Source organism: Euprymna scolopes, chromosome 18 (assembly GCF_053919585.1).
Source record: "Euprymna scolopes isolate OS-2025 chromosome 18, ASM5391958v1, whole genome shotgun sequence".
Classification (NCBI taxonomy): domain Eukaryota; kingdom Metazoa; phylum Mollusca; class Cephalopoda; order Sepiida; family Sepiolidae; genus Euprymna; species Euprymna scolopes.
This window is the reverse complement of record NC_136499.1, coordinates 34317529-34335571: the sequence shown is the minus strand read 5'-3', so window position 1 is coordinate 34335571 and position 18043 is coordinate 34317529. Positions and strand designations below refer to the sequence as shown.

At 34.0% G+C, this 18043-nt stretch overlaps 1 protein-coding gene across 3 annotated transcripts in view; it reads right to left on the bottom strand.

Moving 5' to 3' along the window:
• LOC145297582 (uncharacterized) overlaps positions 1-18043 on the bottom strand; it is a 59320-nt gene that overhangs the window by 38990 nt on the left and 2287 nt on the right. The window contains exon 2 of one of the 3 annotated variants that reach the window (XM_080143623.1): positions 15196-15331. The exons of 1 other annotated variant lie outside the window; for it this stretch is intronic. In XM_080143623.1, the coding sequence (XP_079999749.1) occupies positions 15196-15331 (136 nt within the window). Of the gene's footprint in view, positions 1-15181; positions 15332-18043 lie in introns of all 3 variants that reach the window. One more of the 3 variants, XM_080143622.1, reaches the window with a different exon arrangement.

The following is an 18043-nucleotide window of genomic DNA, read 5'->3' as shown; positions in this document are numbered from 1 at the left end:
AACATGATATAATTCGAAAAATTGTGTCATCATGATTATAGTGCCATATATTGATAAAATATTACAAGAAAACAACAGTTATTACTCAAATAACAATTAACAGAACAATACGAATTAATGAAACTATTTAACCCTTTATTCGCTTTCCTCCATTTTTAATCAAATCAATCAGCCTTCAATCAACAGAGGATGTTAATGTATGCATGTATGCTGAGGTGTGATTTCAGAAGATACCTTCTTGATTCTCTCCCAAATGTCTTTTTTACTATGGAATTGATGCCCGTTTTCGTAAACCTTCCTCTTCCGAATCGACCAGAGGTTCTCTATCGGATTCAAATCCGGGCTCTGAGGTGGCCAGTCCATCAGACGTTAACTAGAGATCCCCTTGTCTGAAAGCCAAGCTTTTGTGAACCGAGAAGCATGGCTTGGGGCATTGTCTTGTTGGATAATTAGATTCTGGTTGAGAGCATCATTTTGTGAATTCAACCAGGGCAATAAATTTGCTTCCAAAAACTTGCAGTAGTTCACAGAATTCATTTTGACACAGTCAGGGGCAAGAAAAGGACCAACAATCTCACTTCCAATAATACCAGCCCAAATCATCACTCCTCCTCCTCCCTGTTTACGTCTGAATCGCAAGCGTGGGCTACTGCCTTTAAGAAGCCATCCCTTGGCCCAACCGTCGGGACCGTCGAGGGTTGCTCTGGATTCGTCAGTCCAGAGAACATTTTGAAAATTGTTTTTCAAATATTTAGTGGTCCATGCTAGTCGCTTCTGACAGTTTATATTACTCAAAGGAGGAAATTTTGTTTGTGTTCTCTGGTCGGCTATCTGTTTCAAAATCCAATTTCGGGTCCTTTTAAAGATGCCAGATAGTCCTGCATGGTCGAAAATAGCTTTGCTTGTGCTGTGTGGGTTTGCTAGCAAACTCCTCTGGATTTTTCTAATATCTCGTGAAGTCACCTTTGGTCTGCCACTTTTATGCTTTTTTCTTCCATCTTTGCCGTCAATGACGAAACGTTTCACAGTTCGATGATCTCGTTTCAAAATTTTCAAAATTTCCAATGTAGATTTCTTTGCAGCAAGAAATGTAACAATTTCACCCTTCTCCCTATCTGTCAACATCTTTCCTTTAGCCATTATCAATAAATTAAGATTACCTGCATAAACTTTTGGCTCACATGAAAAGTGGAAAATGTCGAACTATTATTAAATTCTGGCTTTTATCGTAAAATGTAGTAATGGAACGAACCAGAATGGCAATCAGCAAATGATGGAAGAGTCCAAAATGAAAAATAAAGCAAAATTAATAAAGAAATTGAGAAAAAATAGGTCTGCAAACTCTTTTAACTCCCACTGTATTTATGGTTTAGCTTAAAGATGTATTTTGTGTGCACGCGAGAATTATTGTTTGTGATGTGTTGAAAATGCAATTTTTTTGTATTTTTTCGCATTCATATAAAAAAAACTGTTATTTTACAAGCGATAAACGCCTTTGAAACCAAGATTGACCCGACGGTGCTTACACATAAAACGGAATACACAATAAAAAAATAAATATATAAGTCTAAAAAATAGTAAATAATAATAAATTGATAAACAAAAATAATAATGATAATAAATAAATAAATAAACTGCAAGCTAAAAATTTAAAAATAAAAATGTGTGGTCGCCATTTCCGGAATAACAGAAGCTGAAGAGATCACTATTTTCTCGACCATAAACTTCATTTATCCTCTACTGCACACTGAGCTCTCCCACTTAAGATTTCCTACAGAAATTTCTATATCATTTATGTATATTAAAATATCGCTCTCGCTCTCTCTCTCTCTCTCTCTCTCTCTCTATATATATATATATATATATATATATATATATATATATATATATATATATATATATATATATATATATAGATAGATATAGATATAGATATAGATATATATAGATATATATTAATTTTATTTATACAAACATTAATGGCTGCATATGCGCATACATGTTTCTGTAATCACCCACGTTGGGGGATTACGTCTTCAGGCCAAGAATTACCGTCAAAAGTGACATTTCCACCAAATACATTTTTCTATTTCGTTTATCAAGTTAGAATACAACCTGGGTGGGAGTAAAAAAAAAAAAAAAAAAAAAAAAAAGGTCTTTGAAGATAATAAAACATCTTTTTCCTTTTTCCCTTTCCCCTTCCAACCTAACTTTTGGTTTTCATGGCATAGGGTACTTGAGAGTTTAGTTTTTTTGTCTTAGAGTCTATAAGTTAATAACCTTAGCTATGGTCAACTAAGTACTGACCGGTGCCTTTTAATCTACCTCCACCCACACAACATACATACAACACTCACATACACAGACACCGCCACACACACACATACACATTAATACATATATTCAAAAGCGAATCCATGCTGTACGCTCTTTGTTTTATTTACTGAAACTAGACAATAACTCTGAAACTACGCAGAAATAAAGTAAAAATTACATTAAGGTAAATAAAACAAACCAAAAATAAATTAAATTAAATAAAAATAAATAAATACGAATAAAAATAAAATTAAATTAAAACAAATAAACAAACAAAATATGAATAAATATAAAACCCGAAAGTTATCTAAACCCCACGTGTACCTATATGCATATATCAATATACTTATAAATGTCTACATTTCGCTATACCCGCGCATATATATACACACACATTACAGACATACAGAGACAAATAATAGTATTTTTCTTTACTTCTGTAGCGTGGTAATCTCTTCGTATATGCAATATTATGCTACCACACTCCAGACGGGTGTATATATATATATATATATATATATATATATATATATATATAAAATATAAACACACACACACATACACACATACATACATACATATATACATATATATATATATATATATATATATATATATATACATACATACATGCATACATACATACATACATACATATATAACACACATATAAACACCATTCGGACATCTATACATTCTTGTAATCTATATTGTTACAACAATCATATACGAGGCAGCCTATTCTAATAGTTCAGAAATATATATGCATATACATACATCTACATAGAATAGACACAGAGATACATCCATATACAAACATACACACAGATATATAGATACAGATATATATCTATATATAAACATACACACATACATGCATACATAAAATACACTTATACATACAAACTCACACAAATATAGACATATACATATATATGTACCCTGCCACCAAATGATACATCTACAGTAGAAACAGACATGAATACATTTACTATATAAATTCTCTTTTTCTATCAAACTCCCTACGCATAGTTATGTTTCATGGCCCCATCCGCTTGTTACACTTTCCTAAGTTGTAGGTTTTTTCCGTAAAAATTTACACTACGTAATAATTTATCTTGAATTCAGCATGAAGTTCATAGGCTTATCCTCACATTTAACAAACATTCTTTCGATGGTAAGGCAGATATACATAAGATGTATCACGATACAATAATAATATATAATGACACATGACAGAAATCAGAGTATTTAGGTTATACAAACCGAGTATACAAGCTTATATATTGTAGCACTTACCTTCATCTTTGTTTATTCACCCTAATATCCTTATTCCCTTTTCTTCCGTTCACCCTTCATTCCTTACTTTCTTTCATCTATTTATTCCTTCATTTTTTTTTTTTTTTACATTAATAAATTACTTTTCCTACCCGGGTATATAAAGATCTTATATCCATACATGCACACACCCAAAGATATCCATATGCATACATTATTACGAGCTTCACTCAAAACGATCTATTACTCATTTGGTTCAAATATACCTTCCTACAGGTACTTATTTCGGTTAGTAATACCATAACTGCTCGATGAAGTAGAATATTAAGCGACTTACGTAACCCATACGGGTATGATTATAGTTGCGACCTCACTTATCCTCTTTGTGGGGGGGGTTATTTGATAGGGGTTAGTTGTACTTATAGTTGTTCCAGTCTCCTAATTTAGAGTTCTTTAAGTGCGTGTATTCTGATATGTTTGCAGGATATAGCAGTTTCTTGTTTAATATTCAATAATTTTTCTCTGTCTTTGAACCTAGTTATCTCAAGTTTTTCTGATAAGCATAATAGACATGGTGAGTTCAATGAGTGGCAAGTATTGGCCCTCCTAATAATCTCCCATTCTATACTAGGTGTTTTATTTTCTCTAACTAATTTCCAGTAATATGACGATAAGGAAGTGTCCTTTTCATATGTTTGATTACTCATATATATATATATATATATATATATATATATATATATATATATATATATATATACTAGCAGCTCAGCCCGGCTTTGCTCGTGCCCCATGTACTGTTCATAACTTTATGTGCATATATATATATGTGTGTGTGTGTGTGTGTGTGTGTGTGCGCGTGCGTGCGTGTGTGTGTGTGTGTGTGTGTGTGTGTGTGTGTGTGTGTGTGTGTGTGTGTGTGTGTGTGTGTGTGTGTGTATAAAAGAATCATGTCCAGGTCTAAAATTTCAAGTGTTTAGACCCATGATTGTCGGAGAAGTTTGGTAGAGTCTGCAAAGGTCAACTCTTTCAACTTTGACATCTTGGCAGTCAAATTTTCGCCCAAAAACTGATTAAGTCTGGAGATCAACATGGGAAAAGCCCTTCTGCTCTACCTGATCGCATTAAATTAATTACGTTTCAGCAACCTTGGGCTTCATCAAGGCCGCAAGATAATATTGAAAATATAAACTTGTAACAGATACAAAAAAAAAAAATTAAGCATGAAATAATCATATATATATATATATGGTTGTGTGTGTGTGTGTGTGTGTGTGTGTGTGTGTGTGTGTGTGTGTGTGATCGTACAATTTATTGGCTTTGCTTTGTTCCTTCTTATGAAACCGATTTTTAATTTTTAATTTTAATTATAAATTATCAATCATCTTACTGAATATTAAAATAGCTCTAGGATATATACGCCTATTGAGCTTATTATATATCTGCATTACAACGAGCACTGTTCTTTCTTGTATTTTAATTACATTAGTGATTTTACTATCACATTAAAATACACTCTGCTCTTTAGACTACTGTTCTAATCTCCTTTATATATATATATATATATATATATATATATATATATATATATATATATATATATACCCCTGTAGTGAGTACCTCTTAAAATGTTTACATAACATTATTTTGCTTTCCTGTAAATACTTCCGATGACACATGAGAGATAATGTGGTTTAAAAGGTCATCGACTAAATGTTATGCGTAGTATCGTACAAGAGGCAAGAATAGTGGCTTTATGCCAAACAAGTTGCGGGTCAACCAAACATGAAAGATAAAAAAAAAACACAATAGCAAGAAAGAGGAGGTAGAGTAAAAAAAGGGAAAAAGAAGGAAAGAAATAATAAAAAAAAGAATAGAGAGGAGGCGAGACTTCGAAAATATTAGTCCGCGTGCGCTCTTAGTTGTCTATGCACTTTATACCATGAACTACGGACATTCTTCTACATATATTTGGTCAGCACTTACCAAGGCCAAGAGCAACTTGATGATAAAGATTATGGAATGATAGTCAGCCAAGATTGATTGATGCAATCACTATAGTTTTATTTCCTATATTTGTAGATCTGAAGCCAACTATGTTTTAGATTGCAAAGCTGTAGTCCCGGTTATATTTGTATGGACATGAAGATTTGAAAAAGAAGTTCCGACCATGGAAATGCTTCCTAACCGTAGGTATATAGAATAAGATGGGGATTTTTTTTTTTTTAGTTATTACTAAATAACAATTTCTTGTTACAGATCTTTTACAATAAAGAATTATATTGCGTACCAATTTTATATGTAGAAATAAATATTTTGCACAAATAAGTGCAAAATATTAATTTCTACATATAAAATTAGTACGCAATATTATATGAAAAGAAAATTTATAGAAATTAACAATATTGAGCACCAACTTTGTATGTTGAAATTAAAAATATTAAGCACTAACTTTATTTGTAGAAATTAACAATATTGGGTACCAACTTTGTATGTTGAAATTAACAATGTTGCGCACCAATTTAACGCAATTATATTAACAAGAGGGATCAGTGTTTTTTTACACGTATTAAAAATGTTTAATCGCACAGATTAAAATTTTAGGAACCATATATATATATATATATATATATATATATATATATATATATATATATATATATATATATGTATAAGGAATGAAAAAATATACCAGCGGTGGTTGACGTTATGTTTAAAGAAAAAATAGAAAAAACCGAATGAAATTATTAAAAAATCAACGTTTCGTCCTTGTTTCAGAGGACATCTTCAGGATAATTGAAATAAAAATGTGATAAAAGAAAAAGTCATAGATCGTGCGAAAAAAGACAGTTTTTTTAAAATCCAACCCATGTCGGGAAAGGACGAATATGTGTGCGTATGGGAAGGTTGTTTGATGTCTATATATACACTTTTAAAATGCATTAAAATAAATATGTACATTTTTTTTTCTTCTGCGAAACTATTCATTTTCCTGAAACATTCAAAGAAAAACGGCTCAATCAAAGAGCAAGGTATCAGGGTGGATCCTGGCTAGCCGTTTTTCTTTGAATGTTTCAGGAAAATGAATAGTTTCGCAGAAAAAAAAATGTACATATTTATTTTAATGCATTTTAAAAGTGTATATATAGACATCAAACAACCTTCCCATACGCACACATATTCGTCCTTTCCCGACATGGGTTAGATTTTTAAAATACTGTCTTTTTTCGCACGATCTATGACTTTTTCTTTTATCACATTTTTATTTCAATTATCCTGAAGATGTCCTCTGAAACAAGGACGAAACGTTGATTTTTTAATAATTTCATTCGGTTCTTTCTATTTTTTCTTTAAACATATATATATATATATATATATATATATATATATATATATATATATATATATATATCCAATATAATCAAAGAATTCTTCCGTCAATTGAATTGTAAACAAACTGGGAGCTGGATATTCTCCACATCTAAAACGACCAAGTGTCTAATTTTGCTCTCGCGGAGAAACAAATGAACAGGTGTATACTATTTTCTTGATATTTACACGGTGCATTTAATGCAAGACTTGAACGTAATCAGCTTTAACACTTTACGTTAAATGAACTTCGCTCGCATCAACAATAACTCTTACCCAGTTTTTATTACTATTTACGACACCAATCTGTGATGGTTCGATGGTGATCAACCCTATTTTATGGCTATATAGACTTTTCTAGACATCACTTGACTAAGTATGCTCAACAATAATACGGACTGAAACTGCATTTACCACAAGAATATGGTAGTAAAAATTACGTTTCAGCAACCTGGTACTTTGTCAGAGCCGAAAGATAATAATGAAAATAAAATCTTACAACGGGTTGCCTTCAGTGAGATGAAACTTTCAAGCTATATATATATATATATATATAGAATAAATGATAAAAAGTTATATTCCAAAATTCATGATGTTGACCATCTTATAATTTATTTCATTTAACACAGTTGACTTATACAAGTCAATTGAATTTACAGTCTCTCAGATATTTACAGTCTCAGGTATTTACAGTCTCTCTTTCAATTTTTGGATTTTAATCATGTCAAATCACACTTCAATTGCTTTTGGCGGATTGATTGTTGCTATTTCTTCTGATGAGTTAAGGGCATCAGAAGAAATTCACTGATTGATATGATAATTAAGTGAGTGAATTTGCGCTACGAAACAGATACTCTCAAAATTGTATAAGTCAACTGAATTAAAGGAATTGATTATAAGATGCTAAACATCATGAATTTTGGAATATAGTTTTTTGTCATTTATTCTTTATATTGCTCTGTAATTACATTGAGCTTCTTAAATAAGGATTAATATATATTATAAGAAAATATATTTCTACATATATATATATATATATATATATATATATATATTAGCAGGCCGACCGACATTGCCCAGTCGTAAAATATACTTAACCATGATATAATTTATGAAGATTCCGTGTTTATTATTGAAGAGCCAATTCTCTATTGATTATTATATTGTATCCAATATTTAGTGGTGATTTCACAAGTTTTAAAAAATATGACTTGAGGTCCATCAATTAGAAATAAAATCAAAAACACATAAACCTCCAAAAGAATTGACAGAAGAGTTTAGTAGAGACCGTTCCTCAAACAGACAGATCACAAAATGTAGCGAAATAGAAATGAAAACTGTTGGGAAAAAAACCCAGGAAACTTGTTTTTTGTCTGCATTCATTCCTTGCAAAAATGTTTAAAAAAGTTCATATAAATTATTTTTACCGTTCGTTAAAGAAGAATGTTGTATAGCTTTATTTATTTATTTTTTTTAATTTTCAACTTTTTAACCGGCAACCAACAAGACACAACTGATTTCATTATATATATATATATATATATATATATATATATATATTAAATTTATTTATACAAACATTAATGGCTACATATGTGCATAAATGTTTCTGTAATCACCCGCATTGGGGGATTACGTCTTCAGGCCAAGAATTACCGTCGAAAATATAATATACCTACTCTGTTCACTCATTGAGCACTCTTTGGTAGACACATGTTGTTTCATTGGATATACTTCTAGGAAACTAAACTCTACTGGCTATATATATATATATATATATATATATATATATATATATATATATATTCATCCACATACAGTACTGTTTCGTTGTATTAAAATTCATCAGTGCGGCTAGAAATACAGCCGTGGATCGAACCTACAACCGTCGCAATGACAGTCGGCATCCGCTCGTCGCAACAGTGCTTAAACCTTGCTTGTTTACAAATAAATTAATAGTGGGCTTTGCTTAATTGTTTATTACGCGTCGGGGAAAATATATTTACAAGGACGGGGGCTCTAATAGCAGGCTGCCCGGCGTTGCCCGATCGTAAAAAAAACTTACATATAATATCTTAATTTATGCATATTTCGTATTCATTATTATAGAGGCAATTCTCTTTTGATTATTATATTGTCATAAGTGATTGCCATATATATTTTCAAAACTTACCATATATATATATATATATGTATATATATATATATATATATATATGTATATATATATATATATATATATATATATATATATATATATATATATATATATATATATAAGCAAAAATGTTTTAACTTAAGTAATATCCTGAATACACCATGAAAAACACCGCCTTAAATATATATGAAGTAAAGGTGAAATTACTTTTGTCTTTGTTGGATTTTTTGAACTCCCATAATGAATATGTTTTAAAATTGTTATGTATATAGAGGAAGAAGAAGAAGAAGAAGAAGAAAGAAAGAAAGAAAGAAAGAAAGAAAACATGAAATAGAGCGTGTGATAAAGTAAGGGAGACATTGAGAGACATATATATATATATATATATATATATATATATATATATATATATATATATATATATACATAGATATATACATACATATATATATATATATATATATATATATATATATATAGAGAGAGAGAGAGAGAGACAGACAGACAGACAGACAGACAGACAGAGAAAAAGAAAGAAAACTACATTAGTACGGTGTTACACGTATGTATGTGTGAATGTGTTTTCGTATAGCCTGTAGAGAGAAACTTTTGAACCCTGGAAATGTTGAAATTCCTAACTATTGCAAAAGGTCAAGAAATGCCAGAACCGAAAAGGTCACGGTAGCTAAAAACGTGGGGTGCAATGGCGTCTAGGATATTATTTGGTGTGCGCGGGGACAGAAGTAAGAGGGGGCAGATCAATGGAATAAGTCAGGTAGAGCAGAAGGGCTTTTTCCATGTTGATCTCCAGACTGGCCGGCCCATCATTCGCTCTCCACCCCCGCCTCATTCGACCACCTTCTTCCACTAGCACATCTAACCACGAGGAAGGCGATCAAAATAATACGGCACAAACATTTTGACATTTTTGCAGATGAGGACATGCACTTGGATTGAGAGAAGGTCCATAATATTGTCGCTTTATTATTATTATTATTATTATTATTATTATTATTATTATTATTATTATTATTGCTTTTGTTGTTGTTGTTGTTGTTGTTGTTGTTGTTGTTGTTCCATTAACTTTACAGTGATGCGATGCTTTACACTTTTTTTTTTTGCTCGAAAGCGGGCTCTTACACAAAAGCTAGCGAGGATAGTCAAGAGTCAATTAGATGGAAAGCATCTGACGTAGCATGTTTGCTGAACGAAGCAGAACTGACTTCTGGAGTACGTTGATGTTGTATCTGATTCCCAATGAGTTCAGCCGTTTCACATTTGTTATTGGCTCACGAGGAACTTTCACACAGGTCATCAAAGATTTGCCTTTGAAAACAGCCTGTGATGTTCCCTGAAAGCTGAGTGGCAACAAGTCTTCCCAGCTTTCCAGTACTCTCCACCTCTTTCGATAACATTTGCAAATAAATTTACATTATCGCAACAGCTGCTTAACATTTATTTCTCGTTGGTAGTGGCTATTGGTCTTCACTGAAATTTGAGTGGCAATAAGCCTCCGCAAGGTCCCAGTTCTCTTCGTACTTATCTGGCGGAGGTCTGGACAGTTCCTTGGTTTTGCTTGACTCTGCTTGGTTATTTGGTCTCACTCTTTGGGAGGGGGGGCAGTGACGTGGCAATGGAGGTAGGGTAAGGTTAGAGAACTTATAGATATGCGGCTTCAGTGTTTTTGGTTCCATGTAGTGTTCCATGTTTTGCCTTTGCAGCAGTTTGTCTGGCCCGCACTTGTTGCTCCTGTGTGTTTCCATATTCATGGGTTTTCTTAATATTTCAGCTGTTTTCATTATTGTTGTTCATTGTATTTTTTCATTCATTCCTTTGATTCCAATTTCTCCCATTCTTTTTCAAAGTTTTTCGGGATTGTTCCTAGTGCTTCTACTATTACAGGTACGATTTTGATTTTCTTCATCTTCCATATCCCTTTCAGCTCTCTGGCTAGCTCTGTGTATTTGCTCCTTGTTTCTGGTATTCACCCTGTGGTCAGCTGTAACAGCAAAGTCTACGATTTTACAGGACTTCTCTTATTTCTTATTACGACATCCGGTCTTCTTGCTTGGATGAGTTTAGCCGTCTGTATGTCCATGTCCCATAGGACTTTGTGATTCTTGTTTTCAAGTACTGTTGCCGGCTTAAGTTTGTACCATTTGTGTAAGCGTTCGAGATGCAGCTGTTTGCATAACTCCCAGTGTACTACGCTTCCCACTTGGTCGTGTCTGTTCTTGTATTCATTTTGGGTCAGTTTGCTGCATTCACTTATTATATGGTTTATCGTCTCGTCTCTTTGTCCACGAAGTTTGCATTTGCTGTTTTCTTATGTTTTGTTGATCTTTGCTTTGATGTGGTTGGTTCTTATGGAATTGTCTTGTGCTGCAGTAATTAGGGATTCAGCTTCTCGGCTTGCGTGTCCTTTTCGCATCCATGTCCAAGTGTTTTTTTTTTTTTTTTTTTTTTTTTTTACAAAGACGTCACCACATTATCAAGGCCCAGAGGCCACTCAAGGATAAGGGTTAAAGAGTGTACAGTAGAAATTGGTCAATATAGTAATCATTAGTAATGAAAATTTGGTAAATTTGATAACTTATATGGAACGGCTCATCAAGAACTTATTTACTTTAGACTTGAACACAACCATATTGTAGTCAGCCGGAAAGCAGGAAAACGGAAGACAATTCCACAGGCGTGCAGTTCTAAGAAAGAAGCTTTGTTCATGGAATCTACGTTTAGGTTTAGGCACAGATAAAGAGTGGGGGAAATTATTGATAGTGTTTACAGCTAGACGAGTGTTTCTTGTGAAAGTTTGGCGAGGGGGGACCATAGATTGAAGCTCAGTTGAACACTTTCCATGAAAATAACGATACATCAGAGACAAACTCGCAACATCTCTTCTGTGAGATAGAGGTTGCAAGGAGGAGAAAAGGACATCTCCTACGAGGCTACGAAGTCTATTTTGAACTCTATCAAGGCAGGACAAGTCCTTTCTAGCAGCTCCTGCCCAGATGTGGCAACAGTATTCCATCCTTGGACGTACCTGGCTCTTATATAGGTAGAGAATAGCATCAGCAGTGAGATATCTACTGGATCGATAGAAAGATCCCACCATTTTTCCAGCGGCCCTGGCAACAGATTTGATATACGTGTTCCATTTAAGATCAGGAGTAATGGTCAAGCCCAGAAGCTTGTCAAAACTTGAGGCCTCCTGAAGACGAGAGCCATTCATTTCAATTGATGACAAATGTGAATTAGAATGTTGATGATGTAAAGAGAGAAGCTTGGTTTTAGATGCATTAAAAGTAACCAGCCACTCCTTTCCCCATTGTACTACGTGCTCAAGATCAGAGGAGAGAGAATTGGAGAGAACTTGGTCGTTTACTGTCTTAGATGTGCTACCATAAATGGTAGTGTCGTCAGCATAAATGTCTACAAATGATGTAAGGATATGATTTGGAAGATCATTAATGTAGATCAGGAAAAGAGTTGGGCCCAGGATGGATCCCTGAGGGACACCGGCATTAATACTGTGAGCTTCTGATTTTTGCCCCTCAACTACTACTCTTATGAACCTATCAGAGAGAAATGATTTAATAATTGAGAAGACTTTTCCAGCTATACCATAGCTAGCGATCTTATGAAGTAAACCTTTATGCCATACCCTATCAAAGGCTTTAGATATGTCAAGAGCAATTGCCCTAGAAAGATTGCCACCGTCGAGAGATTTGCTAATCCTATGCAATATAACTGTAAGGACATCTGCTGTAGATCTAGCAGAACGGAAACCATATTGAGTGTCACTAAGAAGGTCATTTTTGTTGAGATGTTTGATTACTTCTGTATTTAACACAGATTCTAGCAACTTACTCATGACGCACAGGAGACTTATTGGCCTGTACTGAGAGGAGGATGAGCGATCACCTGAATTCTTAAATACAGGGCATACTGATGAGATTTTCCAGGGAGATGGGAAACTATTCTCCTTAAGACAACGTTTAAACAGTTTTGTAAGTATGGGCGCTAATTCAGGTTGAAGTTTTTTGAGTACTATAATTGGAATACCGTCAGGGCCAGTTGCTTTACTCGAATCAAGGTTTTTGATTAGCTTCGCAACATCACATACAGATATACGTATATCACATAGCGTGTTTTCTGATACAGGAGGAAATATTGGGGGTTGGCGGTCTTGGTCGCAAAGGGTAGAATTAGCTGCAAAGTTCTTGACAAAGAGTTTGGCTTTGTCAGATGCTGACGAGATTACCTCAGGTCCATTGATAATAGTTGGGATGGAGCACACGCTTCTGTTCAGGATTCTGTTTGCTATTTGCCAAAACTGGTGGGAACCAAGCCGCTTTTCATTATTTTCATCTTTTGTCATCCTTATGAATCTTCCGTGTAGTTGCTTCTCTTCCCACTTTTCTTTTCTTGTCTTATCCTTTGTCTCTGTTTTCTGTTTTATTGATTTTTTCAGTGTCTCTCGCTTCTATGATTATTCTTTCAGTGTTTTGCATTAAGTATTTTTCTATGTTTTTTTTTTGTCATTCACACAGTCTTCTATACTAACCAGTCCACTACCGCCATCTTTCCTATTTATGTTGTTGTTATTATTATTATTATTATTATTATTATTATTATTATTATTATTATTCACTCGGAATTTTCATGCAGACTATCATAAAAAATTCTCTTTGAGAACAACTTGTGGTGTTTCTTAGAGTCTGAGTGACAACAAATTTTATCATATTTCCAGTACTCTCCTCCTCTTTCGGTAGCATTTGAAATTCATTTGCGTTATCGCAACAACCGTTTACCATTGATTTCTCGTTAGTAGCGACCATTGGTGTGCACTAGAATTTGAGTGGCAATTAGCCTTTGCAAGGTCTCAGTCCTCTTTGCACTTATCCAGTGAATATCTGATTTGTGCTTTCTCTTCTGGGTCTTTCTATCCGCTTGGAATCTTCAACTATTTGGTACGGTGCCACTCATATTGATGCCAGTTTGGGGGGGGGGGTGAGTGGGGTGTTTGGCAATTTTCAATTTTGGTGTACCAGGTCTCTTTATTGCATTTTTTTTAAATTTCACTGCCATTGCGTTTATATATGCCCGGTTAGAATTTGTCGCTCATATTGACTAGTTTCTGCACTCGAGGATTTTCTTAAGATTTAAGCTGTTTTCAGCATTATCTGAATTGTATAATCTCAGTTTTCCCGTCGATTTGGATTCTCTTAGTTTTTTTTTTGGGGGGGGGTCAAGTGTTTTGGGAGTGTTCCTAGTGCTCCTACAATTATTGGTATTATGTTGATTTTCTTCAGCTTCCACATTCCTTCCAGTTCTCTGCTAATTTCTGCAAGTACTATTGATCTTCACAGGGATTTAGATGGCAATAAGTCTCTCCAAAGTTCCATAACTCTTCGCATCCATCCAGAGGAGGTTTGGTTAGCGCTGTTGTTTCCCATCGGTAGGTCCTGAACTGTCATCTAAGCTTCAACCTCTGTCCCATCGACGAAATGTAGCATCCCTCTGCCTTATCTACAAGTACTTTAACGGTGAATGCTCCGACAAACTGCAAGCACTTGTACCCCCTCGACGTAAATACCCTCAACAAACCCAACAAGCAGCTAAATCCCACTCCTTCACACTAGATGTAAGAGAACCATCTACTCCAGTAGTTTATTTCCCTAGAACCGCTAGACTTTGGAATTCCCCTCCGGGTCCCTGCTCTCCAAACTGTACTGACATGCAGAAGTTCAAGTGAACCGACATTTTGCTGCCTAGCTCCCCACATAGTACTCTTGTAGCTCATGTCCCTGATAGTATCCCCCTACATTAAAGTGGCAATGTGCCTTGTTCGAGGTGAAAATGTAATAAAAAACAAATATGAATTGAAAATACTGCCAGTCACAAAGTTATCCTTGGCTACCAGAAATTGGCACAAAAAGTTATGAAAATTAAGTTTTATTAATTACAATTAGGTGGCTATAAGCAGTAAACAGCCAGATAGTATCCAACGACTGACTTCGGAATAAAGTGAGATAAAAAAATTAAAAAAAAACTTACTCTTACACACATACCACAGACCAGAGATCCGAAAAACTGCGGCTTATTTAGTGCAGCCGTCGATCTTATTTGAGAGTTGTAAAGAAACAGAGGCAATAATGGCGGCTCGTACTGGCACAATGCACCATGGGAACTTCCATAATAAGTACCCTGAAAATTAAATTAGAATCCATGAAAACAAATGAAAACAATATTAAACTAAAGTATGAGGTGCTTTCAATAAGTTTCCAGACGTTTTTCGTGTGGGCACTTTTATTGATAGTAAACACATGGTCCCCTCTATTCCCCTTCGAAGTAATCTCCTTCGGATGCAATGCACTTGCTGTGCTGTTCCAACAACTTCTGGAAAGCCCATGGAAGTTCTCTTGTGTGAGCGTGTCAATGATCCTCGTCCAAGACTCTTTAGTATCCTCAATTGTTTTATAACGACAGCAGTTTTCCTTAGCTTAGTGAATAACCAAAAGTCACAGGGAGCAAGGTTTGGATTATAAGGAGGGTGAGGAACTGTCTTGATGCCCATCTTAGTCAAATAGTCTGTGACAAGGATGAGCATCTTTGGGACAAACTTTGCACAAATCTTCCACATCTTCAGTTCATCGCGAATAATTGTGTGTACAGTGCCCACATTGTCATCAAACTGTGCACTTATTGTCTCTATAGACACACAACGGTCCTTATCCATGAAATTCTTTATTTGGCCAATCAATTCTGGTGTTGTGACTTCCTTACTCCTCCCATACCTTTCATCATCCCTTACTAACTACTAGCCTTCCTTGAATGCCGTATGCTACTCAAAAACTGATTATCGATTCATGCAAGATGGTCCAAAAGCAGTCTGAAGCATTCCATACATTTCTCTGGCATTTTTTTCCAAGTTTAAATCAGAATCTTAATACATATTAGATTTTCTGAAGTGTTCTCACGTCCAAATTGCAGTTTTGAAATTCATCAGCTGTGAAATCAGGTTTTAGTAGAGTGTATTTCAATTCCAGCTGTAACTGTTCATTTGAAGCTGAAATCATAAAGATTGGTCAGTCATCTCATAAGATGTATAGCAATAACATACCGAATTTTCAAGAGTCTATGACAATTTTAAATGCTTGTACAAAAAAGTCTGGAAACTTATTTAAGGCACCTTGTAAGAAACTATTTCACTTTGCAAATCTAGTTATGTAGTTATATATCAGGTTGTTTCACAAGTTTTCGCTGGTTTTTAGAATGAACATTTTAAACCATAATAATTTATTTAAGCATATTGTTATTATGTAAACATATCATCATTATAAATTTATAACTTTGTCTTTTAGAGTATTAAAACTTTTTTTCAAAATTATCATCCATGTTAGTTCTTCTTTACTTAACAGAATCTTTCATTATGATAAGCATCAACCTCACACAGTACTACTAATGAAAGATCTCCTAGAAGAATTTAAGTGAAATTGTTTGCATCTATATTGCACTTGGTTCACCAGGTACATTTACCAATTTTTTTTTAAATTCTTTTTCATGAATCTGGTTGTTCCTATAATTATTGCAATTATGGAGATGTTCCTAAAATTTTACTTTCTTATCATGTCGATTATAAAACCTTGGTATTTCATTATTTTTTCCCTCTCTTCTCTGTGTAGCCCAGCATCACTGGGAGCACTAACTTCTGTTAAGGTTGCTTGTGTTGAGATTGTAGAAGGAATAGTTTAGTTATGATATGACTATTTAAAAAGGTTTTTTTATAGAGGAACGTAATTCTGGCGGAAAGCAGGAAGTTTACTTATTTTGTTTTGAATTGATCATCTGTTCGTTTTTAAGCATTATTATATTTCTGAATTCGCTTACAAAGTATAATAATTAGTACGAAGTAGCGATCGAAATATGAAATCTAATATTCCCATATTCTTAATAACGGGGTGATTATTATTTTGTCTCAGATGTCTGTGTTTTATGTAGAACAGAAAATAGAAGTTGGAGTGAAATAATGTGAATGTTGTTTGGGCGTTTCAAAAGATTTTCTCTTATGATCAGGATAGACCAAGTGTGAAATAGCTGCATATCAGTAATGACTGGATAGAGAGTGGAATTTGTTGCTACTTTCATTGTGGGAATACGTATTTACGAGAAGTAGTTTATGAGGATTAAATGTAATAATTTATAAATGGGGACGAAGTATACATATAGTTTCGTGAAACATGCTATACGAAACGTTGTTTAGGAACTGTTCGGTTACTTTTTTATTGGGACAAAACTATCACGGGAAAATCCACTTTATATTATTAAAAATAGAGATAAAGTAAAGTTAGTAAAATTAAGCGTTTTTTTTTTTTTATAACCATAGCAGTCCATTTTCACACTGAAGACATGGGAGGGATAAGATCTAAATTATGCAAACGAACCTCTTACAGTTTTTCAGTATTAAGTTATAGAATCCAAATTACAATTGACAAAGACACTTTTTTCGACACTCAAGTTTTATTCCTTCGTTGAGTCGCGATCAAACCTCTAATCAAATTTCTATACTCGTCTTTGCATAAAACGGGCAGCTCTGGAAGAAAAATAATGATCAATAAAAATCAACTTTTGGAAGTCCAATCGATTTTCTCAAAAGGAACATTGCAGAACGTCTGGGTGAAGAATCAACATAAACATGCGACTAAATTTGTACTCGAGAAGCAAAAGTTTTCTTTTTCAAGTCCTAACATTTTAGCAAGAAAAGGCCCGGATGTCAAATACGTTTAACAAACTTTCTTGAGTTATTTTTTATACAGCAAACGCAGGCAGTATGCGATCTGTCGTAACGTACATGTACATAAAATGAGTGACCTGGGCGATTAAGTATAGAACGTAACATTTAAGATCAGAGCATAAAAC